The following is a 10886-nucleotide window of genomic DNA, read 5'->3' as shown; positions in this document are numbered from 1 at the left end:
ACATGCCCCTCTTATCATTTTTTTCTTATAAATTAATTAAGCGAAAGAACGATGACGACGACGACGACGATAAGGCCGCTCTCATTGTGCAGAATTGTTTTTCATTTTTTTTTTCATTTTTTTTTCTTTCTTTCTCGCTTCTTTTTACTCGATAAAAAAGTGCATTATTTTAAACGAGAAAGCGAATATATCTTTCTGTTTCATATATAAATATCGCGTTATCACGCATGCATGCATATATATATATACATACATACATAACATACACACATACATACACACATACGCACATACACGCGCGCATACACAATACATATACATATTTATTGTAATAATAAAAGCCGAAAATCCATCTGATCAAGCAAGCAGAGAATTATAATTTTTCAAAATTGGAATTTGCACTTAAAGCTCTTTCGAAAGAACGTAAGATCAATTAAATGTTTTTTGAATAACCATATCTAAAAGTATTTTCATAACTTATAGATCTACATCCTCTTGTTTCGCTTTAGGTGCTATTTTTTCAACGCTTTCAGAATCTTTTATAGAGGTATGAATGTCTGCCACTTCCACCGGTGGTGGTGGAGCAGGTTTCACTGATCCGTCATCATCCGCGATTTCAAACCCGATCGTAGCACCAATTTTCTGGCTTGCCTGCTTGAACGAATCCGACAGCATCACCTGTTGATCAACGTGTTACGAGGACGATATTTAAATATATATATTTAATATGATTTGTTTAATATAATATCATTTAAACAAATAGAAATAGATAATATACATCATTTATGATATTTACCTGTACTACGTTGATGCACATTGAAGTTAGAGCCAGGCCGAATACCAGGTATATTATCGAACACATCATATACATGGGATGCTAAATCAATCAATAAATCTGTTAATATTTAATCAAATCAACATTCAACAATCATAATTTATTATAGATTAATTTCGATATAAATTGAATGAAACAGTGCTCTATGTGACTATTAGGAAAAGCATGTGCGATAAATGAGTGCAATTATAGGAGGAAAGCATACGCTTGTCCATTTTAATTTTTCTTTTTTAAATCTTACCATCTGAACACCACCGTGAAAAACAAAAGTAGAAATGAAATTAATTCCATAATTTAAAATTAGCGACGCGAGAATTATTTTGAAAGGAAAAACGATATGCATTCATGTCATTCACGTGAAAATTAGAATGCTAGTAAGCAAATTAAGCCGGATATGCAGGCTTTTCTCTATAGTGCCATACCATTCGGAATTTATAGAAATTATTATATGGTACAGACTCAATTATACGTAGAACATATATAATTTCTTATTATAGAAATTAATAATGGATAGAAATAGAGATTATTAATTCTTCCATGCTCATTTTGTTTACGTAAATATGTATTTGTAAAGTTTGTAAATCTGTGTGTGTGTGTGTGATGTGTCGATATTGTATTATGTCATGTCATACAGTTTGATTTAATTTCTAAAGAAAGATCATGGTTACCTTTGGCACGTAATCGCCGAAACCAATAGTGCTCATAGAAATGAAAACAAAATAGAAACTCTCGAAGAAACCCCATTCCTCCCACGCGTTATAAAGCGTAGCACCTATGAAGATATATCCAAGAAGAATGAATATTGCCACTGATATCGGAAGATTAAATTCATCGTCTATTGCGAACGTTGACATAGCCGGTGTTCCCGGTGTATCTGGTGCATTGCCATCTATATTTAATACAGCTTGTTGATTTTGTTGTTTTTGAATCTCTTCTATATCTTCCGGGTTCATTTGGGATGGTCTTCTAAACGTCGCGAGATCGTATACGAGTTGGACGCCTTTCATAACTTCCTTTTATAACAAATTTTTATCGAAATGTAAATTCGTAAAAAAATATCAATAACGGCTAAATGAAAGAGTGAATATTCGCAGAACGTATTACTTTAATTAATTAATATTAATACAATAGAAATGAATATTATAATAATAAAGATATAAGTTTATGTAACTTATATCTATTATATTTATTATAAGCTATATGTTTTGTGATGTAACAAACAATTTTCATAGATAGTAGGTAATCGAATAAAACGGGAACATTCTGCGTATATACCTTCTCTTTGAATAATTAAACAAATTATATTGGTTCACCTGTACAGGCACGGTCCGACGAACTTTTCGACAACTTCCGGTGTAATAGAGCCTTCTTACGAATGCCCAAAGGAACTTGATACCGCGTGTGAATAATTTGCCAAAGTCTGCCAATAAAATAAGAAACATCGGAATACCAAATATGGCATAAACAATGGTGATGGCTCTTCCAGTTGTAGTGCTCGGTGAGATATGACCGTATCCTAAGGCAAAAAAGATGTACATTTGTTAATTAAAATATCGTAGATAACACTGAGGAAAGATAGACAAATTTTTTATGAATTCGATCGTATCGAAATAGATCACATATATATGTATCCATCCATTTGCCTGTGTTTATCGTAAACGAAATAATCCTGTAAGTTTTCGAATTTATCTGTATAACGTTAATTTCGTTAATGATTCATTTTGGTTTTCTATTATAAAATCTAGAGATAGTCTAATTCGATTCTAATCATGAATCTTGCATGATCACGGATCGGGAAATTTTTGATATTCGACACGTTCTTTTTTTTATCAGATCAATGTCTTCTCACCGATAGTGGTGATCACAGTAAGACAATATACGACAGCATTCAAGAAGGTCCAACTTCTTTGTCCACTATACGTGTGTACACCTGCCTCGTGAGCGGTATGTAATTGTTCCTCAAACTCCATTAGCTTTCTTCGTGCCAGGCTCTTCCAATCGTCCTCTCTAAGATTGTGACTATAATTCCATAGACTGTCCAAAAAGTCTCTTTTAACTCTCTTTACGCCGCACTTGTAAAAGGTCTCAAACGCGCCTTCGGTAAATCGGAAAACAAAAGCACCAAGACCGCAATATATCATAATTAGGATTAATTGAGCTATGCAACGATTTCTCATTTTTCTTATTATCCGCATCTCTATAGGATTTTGAATCATGAAAGCCTTTAATTCGGATGCAACGTCTTTGAGTGCACGAAGGAAATCCAAGAAAGTGACTTTTTCTTGTATATCCCTACGTTCGTTCTCAGAATTATTTATTTCTTGCGTTGACTCATTTTGCGGAATGTCTTCGCGTTTTTCTACCTCGGAATTATCAGTTTTTTTCTTTCTCAAAAAGAATAAAAACCATGTGAACCGAGAGAACCAAGAACTTTTCTTCGAATCTGCCGACTCTTCTTTCACCGAATTAATAATCTTTTGATGTTCGCTCTCGTTATGAATCATACCAATTTTTCGTCTTCTCATAGCCATAATTTCACTAGCGTCCTGATATTCCTCCTCTGGTAGATCAGGATCTAAAATGCTACGTTCTCTCAATAAATACTCGCGCTGTGCTTTCGCAAAATCCTCTATTAGACTATCATTACTCAATGGTATCACTTGTTTTTTAACATCTGTCGCTGACCTCTTTACGACTGGTTGTCGTTCCAGGGATCTGGGTGGAAAGCTTTCGCTCTTCTTCATCGTCGCTCCCTCTATGATACTTTCATTGGGGTCAGAGGGTTGTTGTAAAGATTTTTTCTCGGGCTTATCCTTAGGACGAATTTTCGCTTCGAACGAGTGCTTCTCACGAACGGACTTATCACCCTCGCTCGTTCGAGTTTTCCCAATGGACTTCCTCGTTCTCGGTCTCACACTTTCAGAGGACTTTAATCTGCTTGGGCTAGTCTCGCTTTTTTCCTCGCTGGAATCCGTTGATCTTTGATGTCTTTCGATCATACGATCCTTCGATCTTTTTTTTGTTCGTTTTTCGACTTTCCTCGTGTCGATAAGTTCGCTGTCATCTTCCTTTATCCTCAGAGTTTCCTTTTTCTCAATACCCTCTTCTATTTTACTCTCAACCTTAATATCCTGTTGTACATTCCGTTCTACGTTGTTATCGTTATCGATCTCACGTGAACGAGTAACAAGACTTGTTGTTGCTTGCGAAGAAAGCATCTCTTGACGAGTAACATTCGAGCCATCCTCGAGTTTCGTAACATTCTTCTTACCGTTTGTAACTTTCTTTCTTTCACGAGTCCTTTCCTTCTCATCCTGACCCTCGTACAATTGTCCCTCCTTCTCTTGACCTTTCACCTTCCTCTCCTTTTCCATCTCTTCCATACGTTCGGTGTCCTCAGCCATCTTCTCCATCCTTGCTCTCCTAATCTCTTCCTCATCCTCGGATGTCTCAACGAGTTGACTTCTCGACGAGGGTTCCGGTGTTTTTTCACGTCTCTTTGCCGCCGCTTTGCGACGTCGGTGGACCGTGTAACTATCCTCCATCGTCGACAACTCGTCAACGACGAGAAACGTCGTAACTGTGTGTGCTTCTTGTGGAAAGACACGTGATTGTTATTAACAGATTAGGGAAGGGGTGAACAGGCGGGGGAAAAGCTCAGACAAAAAGAAAAATATAACGAATTTAAAATGGAACGAAATAAAATAGAATGGAAGTTAAGGATTAATAAGAAGAAAGAAAACGAGATCGCGATTTTAACCAGTCGTCTCTTATCTTTAGTTTCTTTCGATTTGTTACGTGCACGTAGAGCGAAAGACAGAAATAAAACGGAGGTTGCTCCCACCACCACCAGCACCACCACTGGTAACGTTAGCGAGAGCTCGAAGAAAACGCTAGTGCTAATGCTAGCTAGGTAGAAGAAAAGGATGTTACTTTTGACGCAGCGCGTTAACTCGTTGTCGTCGTCGTCGTCGTCGTTGTCGTCGTCGTCGTCGTTGTCGTCGTCGTCGTTGTCGTCGTCGTCAGTTTATCGAGCGCCGCTCGAATTGGCGCAATTGACGCACAACTGTGTTCTCCGGTTTTCTCTCTCTCCTGGCGTCGCGATGCCGCGCCTGTATGTACCGCAACTCGTTTTACGTAGCGGCATTTCGACTGGATAGACGAAGAGCGCCGGCGCCACGTGCTATCCTTCCCCCTAATTCCCGATAACTTACGTCTAACACTTTACATTATACTTTTGTTATTTTTCTATGGTATAGGATGACTTGCTATCATATTATTTATATTATCGTTATTATTGCAAATTGCTATATTATTTTATATCAATATCTATATATATATATATATATATCATTCACACATCATATCATATATATATTTATTTATTTACCATATATATATATATTTTTTTTAGCGTAACACCGCTAATTAGTATTTTTTTTTCCATGTGGTAATCATCTTTAAAACTATCGTTTTAATATTAATTTAATATTAATTATCTTTTTGTTTCTCTTTTTTTTTTCTTTTCCTTATTTAACTAGAACTAAAGTAGTAGAATTCATTCTTTATTTTTTCTAGAAATTTTCAGGAATAATTTTTTTGTATTTCTTTTTTTTTTCTTTTTTGCCGTCACATCTCTCAAAAGAAAAGTCGTTATATTTTCGTTAAATTTAATGTATGTATGTACGTTGTGACATATTATTATACTTATATATCAATTTAAAATAGGCATCAAGAAAATGATGGCGCCGTATCTCGAAATAGTTGTATAAAATGTCGCTGACTGTCTCTTTCTTTCTTTCTCTTTCTCGCTCTCTCTCACTCTCTCTCTCTCTCTCTCTCTTTCTCTATCTATCTTTGTCTCTGTCTCTTTCTCCTCAAAAAGATGACTCGCTAAAGACACTTCCAAGACACACGCAAATAAAGAGAGGTCACATCTTTTTTGGAAGATGACCAAATATATGCTTGAATGCTTATTGTGCCCGAGTAATTTGACCCGGTTCTTTTTTTTCAGAAAAATAGCCATATACATATATACATACACAAATAAATAAATGATTAGATGACACAACTATTTTGTACATGTAGGTCGAAGAATCTATTTTTTCACGTTTGAACATCTTGTTTTGTTTCTTATTTTTTCTTCGTTTCTTATACTTTGTTTCTTATTCTTCTTTATTCCAAAGACGATTAGAACATAGAAAGTCAGGATTTTGACGATTTCTTTGGTATTCCTTTTTCGTTGTTCATTTAAACGAAATATAACATCTCTTAGTCGTTCTTTTCGACAAGATCATTCATTGTTCAGTAACGTTTATGATAATACCTAAGAAAAATTTCAAACACGTGTCAAGTCGAAATTTTAGACTAAGCACGATCTTTTTTCTCCTCCCCCTTCCTCTTGATTATTTCTCTCAATTCTCTAGTTTTTCGTTACGTAATGTGAGCTACTCGAAATAGTATGCGTGGGCAAGGTGTTCTCTCGACATTCGAAATATATTTAGTGTGTATATGTAAGTATATATGTTTGATGTAAAAATATATAAACATTCCAAAATAATTTATATATCCTGATTCACGGGAAAAGTTCATATCGAAGGCGGCGCTAACATTTTGTAGCCCGGCAATTGATTCTCGATTGTTATTTCAAGATAAATGGAGTTCTTGTAACAAAATTACGTTTCTCATCGGACGATCTATTAACCATCGTTTATATATATTTCAGTAGAGTGAGATTTAGTGTGGCAGCGGGTAAACAAATCAACCCCACCCCATCCCCGAACTTGTGTTGAATTAACGTGTAGCTATAAAGAGAAATATAAATCTTCAAAATGATCTCGAGATCATCCCCGATAGGTACGATAACCGACCGTTTTATTAATTTATTCGACGTGACAACAATTGTAATCAAATCGCATAATTTTTTTCTAAAAAAGACAAAAAGAAGAAGAATGCAATTCTCGAGCTATGCGAACCAACAATATATATATATATATATATATATATATATATATATATATATGAATCCGAAACATATATTATTTTTAAAATGACGCATCGTATTTATTAAACGATAATCGCGTAAGTGAATGTAAAAAAAATATTTATTACTCTTAGAAAAATTGGTAGAAAAAACCGAATTGTTAAAAGGATCCATAAAATTTCGAATAGGACTCACCGATAGTCGTGTAAATCGTGCCGCAGTAAAAAACGGCGTTCCAAAATGTCCAGACTTTCTCACCACGGTCGATTACGCCAAGTTTGTAGAATTCGTAAAGGTGTTCTTCATATTTCATAAGTTCCCTTCGGGCTCCTCCTTTCCAAAGTTCCACATCCGAGGCCAATACTTCATCGTCCCAGAGTTCCCTAATCAGTTCGATCGTCTTGTTTCTAAAATTGTAAAAACGACAGGTTACATTTATAGTATAGTTTTTATAACCGAACTACCCTTCGTCTACTTCTCCTTCTCTCTCTACATCCTCATCCCATTTCATTATTAATGAAATACGTAAAAAACAAATAAAATGCTTCAGTATGAATTTATACAAAGATCACATGTCGAATATCGAGAATTTGTAATATTTTCATCGATAAAATTATAAAAACGTGATTTAACAAAGGTTAACTATAGTTAGCGAGATTATAGCTGGACCATGGTAAGTAAATAAGTACCTAAGTAAATACATATCGTGCGTAAAAACTTTATAATATTCATGTCACGCGAAGGAAAATTTCTTACAGATAAATATAATGTAAAAAGGGTCGGATTCTCGTGTTTCTGACTTAACTTGTGACCTTCGTTCTGAGGTTAATCGATCGTAACATAAAATTGTAGCGAATAGTCATCTACACGAACTTACGATCGAAGTTAACCCGTTGTCACAGTCTTAGTGATATAAACGTATTTGGAGATCGTTTTATCGCGATGCGCAAATCGAATCTATCAATGTCGCACGATCGAGCGTTTCATATAACTATAGCGTTTGTATTATCTTGACAACAAAGTATTTTTCATTTGAATTACGAAAAAGAAAAGAAAAAAGTCACTTGTTTGAATAATTATCGAACATTATTCAGAACAGATCTCGAATGAGACATAAAATATATGTCGACATGTTATGCTATATTATTCTCTCTTTTTCTTTTACTTTTTGTTTCCCTCTCTCTCTCTCTCTCTCTCCCGTTAAAGTAGACACTTTAATCGTCCCACATTTTCTAGGACTATCATTTGATCTAATGTTTCATAATGCGAATGACTAAATATTTTAATTCTCGTGATATTTTATATTTTCATTATTGAATAAAGAATAAAAGTGAAAAATATAAATAAAAATTAAAAGTAATAATCGATTAATTGGATTTGTTATTAAAAATAATATTTTGAAATTATCTTAGAGAGATCAGAAAAAGCTTTCATTTCAACTCCGAATTTTGTTCTTGTTTCTTTTTCCTCTTTTCTATATATTTTTTTTTCCTTTCTTTTTTGTTTCCTTCGATTAACATAACATTTACCTTTCTTGACGTATATTGAGATGAAATATATCTTCGTTGGTTCCTTCGATGGTAATGAAAATCATTGCTCCGGCTACACTATACAAAAATACAATAACGACTAAAAATATGTGGGTGAACCATCGTTTACTCCAGGAGCTAACCTATAAAAAATTTATAATTTCTGACAAAAAAGAAAAATAATTTTTTCTAAATTTTCAATTTTTGCACATTAAAATATTACCTTCTCATATAACCAAAAAACACTTCTCTCGCCTACACTAAGTCCAGATTTTGTGAAGTCTTTGATTCCTTTGAATTGTGTAAATACGAATTCGCTAGCTCTATTGGAATAAAATACTTGTGGTTGTCCGGAAACGGGCGTTACAGGCACGGGTGTCATAGGTGCGGGTGTTTGATTATAAGGTGTCGATACGTATCCCGCGGGTGTTTGTGGATATCGTCCATATTGACCAGGAATCGGCAGAGTGATTTTCGGTCTTGGTGGTACTTTTTTAATACCGGGTGAATTAGACATTTTTTTTTTTTTTTTCGTAATATCTTTTTGTTTATCAGTGATATTTTCGATTAATGATACAAATTTTATTCTAATCGAGAGTTTTCTTCGTATTTTCTTGTTAAAATGTATTAAATTAAAAACGTCATCGCATTCGATCTATCGTTATTTCCTGAAATTTGTAAGTTAACGTCTTTAACTTATAACATGTATACGTCTGTTTACGCGCGCTTGGATGAGCACACGTAAGTACATAGATACTACATACGTTATTACAACAAATATCTTTTACCTATATCATTAAACTAATATCCGTCAAAGTATTATCGTGTAATATTTAAAACGTAAGTATAAATATATAAATATACATATAATCGACGAGATCGATAAAATATCTTATCAGTATTTCGTTAAAAATTTATTATGAATGAAAAGTTTGATTTATAAAAAAGGATCAATTTATAGAAAAATTCATTAAAAATTTTATAATCGTAAGATATAAGTTTAAATTTCTTGAATTCGTACCTAATTTTGGTTCATGTAAGCGCCCAACTTTTTCCAATATCGAATTTATTTTTTTCTAATATTTCATTCACTTTCGTTATCTAAAATTATTCGACGATGAGATCGTTCTAGGTCGATGACCCAACAGATTCATACAACAAATATACCACAACGCCGTGAAAGCGAAACGACAAATTTAGATGACATAAAAGAAAATATTCGGACCAGGACACATTATAGAGCCGTGTGGCTCTGTGAGATTTTTAATTATTAAGAAAAAATACACCCTGGAACATTTTATAAATATTTTCATCGATTATCTTAACCGAACGAATATCTATGGTGTCGAATATCACTCGATTTTTTTCCTTTTTTTCTCTCTCTTTTTTTTTCTTTTTCGTTTTTTTCAGAAATATACATATCTCGCTGACAAAAACGAAATAAAAGTTCACTTTTTATTAAATGTATAATTTAAATTCTTTATAAAAAGAATATGTCACAAATAGACAGTCTTCAATTCGAAATTTTCGTTGAAATTTCATCGATTGGATATGCTTGAAATATAATATATCTTCTTATTTGTCTTCTTTGTTTCTCTTCTCTATTTTCAATGAAATCAAATAACACGTGACTAACGATCTGCTTAAGAGAGAAAGAGAGAAAGAGGGAGAAAAAAAAAATATATATATATATAGTTCCGTCGAATTAAAGAACAATTTTTAATCTTCCCGGAAGATTTGGCACACTATCAAACGTAAGTATGTCCTTCTGGTTTATCTTCATGAACGATTCGTATAAAGGTTTCTGATCTTTCCTCCCATCCTTTTTCTTTAGAATCCCCATAAAAATAATAAGTTGTAAATATTGCTCATTAGTTGCAACAAAACAACCTTGTCGTTTCTTCTCCTTGTTAGAAGTAAAATTGACGAAAAAAGAACACTTTTGTCGGGATATTGGGATGTCACAAGATCAAAACACAAAATCACGATTGGAGCATCACGAAATCGAGTACTGTCAACGATTAGGTTTTTTTTATTCTTTTCTTTTTTTCTTTGATCTAACAAAATAGACTTATGTAAACTGGATTTGTTTTTATATATATATATACACACTCGTTGACATTTGATATTTGTTCATTTTAAAAGAGAAATTTTTTCGATATAGGTATTTCTAGAATGATTCCTCTGTACCAGTGTTTTCCTCGAATCGATTGGCCATAATTTTATTTGATTTACCGATTAGAATTAATCGAATATCTTTTATTACAATGTCTTTCGATATTTCTACAATACTTCCTTTTTTCTATATTTCTCTTTCACTTTTCATTTGGTATTAAGTAAACGAGAGAAATGTTATCGAGTCCTTCTCTGTACACGAATCCTACGACCCTTTAGTCGTGACGTCGCGACGCCAACTGAACGTATTCGCTGTTCTATACTGCCTAGAATTGCTTTGAAATGCTTTCAGCGCTACGTTTGTGCGCAACTCGACATATATAAGAACGTATCCGAATGCGAATTAGTTTCGAAGCAATTTTCT

The 10886-nt window shown here is 33.7% G+C and overlaps 1 protein-coding gene across 6 annotated transcripts; it reads right to left on the bottom strand.

Moving 5' to 3' along the window:
• Positions 1 to 255: 255 nt before the first annotated feature.
• LOC122636160 lies at positions 256 to 10878 on the bottom strand. 6 transcript variants are annotated; one of them, XM_043827122.1, is made up of 10 exons: positions 9369 to 10878; positions 8571 to 9015; positions 8348 to 8490; positions 7014 to 7225; positions 2685 to 4424; positions 2149 to 2351; positions 1504 to 1848; positions 1077 to 1079; positions 797 to 877; positions 256 to 678 (listed from the first exon to the last, which is right to left on the bottom strand). In XM_043827122.1, the coding sequence occupies exons 2-10, from the start codon at positions 8862 to 8864 to the stop codon at positions 478 to 480; spliced, it is 3222 nt and encodes a 1073-aa protein (XP_043683057.1). In that variant the 5' UTR covers positions 8865 to 9015; positions 9369 to 10878; the 3' UTR covers positions 256 to 477. The 6 variants fall into 6 exon arrangements, with proteins under 6 accessions (XP_043683057.1, XP_043683058.1, XP_043683056.1 ...); XM_043827123.1 differs by having other exon boundaries at positions 10238 to 10878; XM_043827121.1 differs by having other exon boundaries at positions 8571 to 10878.
• Positions 10879 to 10886: the final 8 nt, after the last annotated feature.

Source organism: Vespula pensylvanica, chromosome 20, assembly GCF_014466175.1.
Source record: "Vespula pensylvanica isolate Volc-1 chromosome 20, ASM1446617v1, whole genome shotgun sequence".
Lineage (NCBI taxonomy): Eukaryota > Metazoa > Arthropoda > Insecta > Hymenoptera > Vespidae > Vespula > Vespula pensylvanica.
Note: the sequence above shows the minus strand (reverse complement) of the source record. Positions and strands in the feature narration are given on the sequence as shown.

Excerpts from the sequence above, each read along its gene's own strand:
- LOC122636160 (XM_043827121.1), bottom strand. The coding sequence starts at position 8,864 with ATGTCTAATTCACCCGGTATTAAAAAAGTACCACCAAGACCGAAAATC. Across the intron at positions 7,226-8,347 it reads CTCAATATACGTCAAGAAAG|AAACAAGACGATCGAACTGA; the intron begins GTAAATGTTATG and ends TTACAATTTTAG. Across the intron at positions 679-796 it reads TGTGCATCAACGTAGTACAG|GTGATGCTGTCGGATTCGTT; the intron begins GTAAATATCATA and ends GTTGATCAACAG.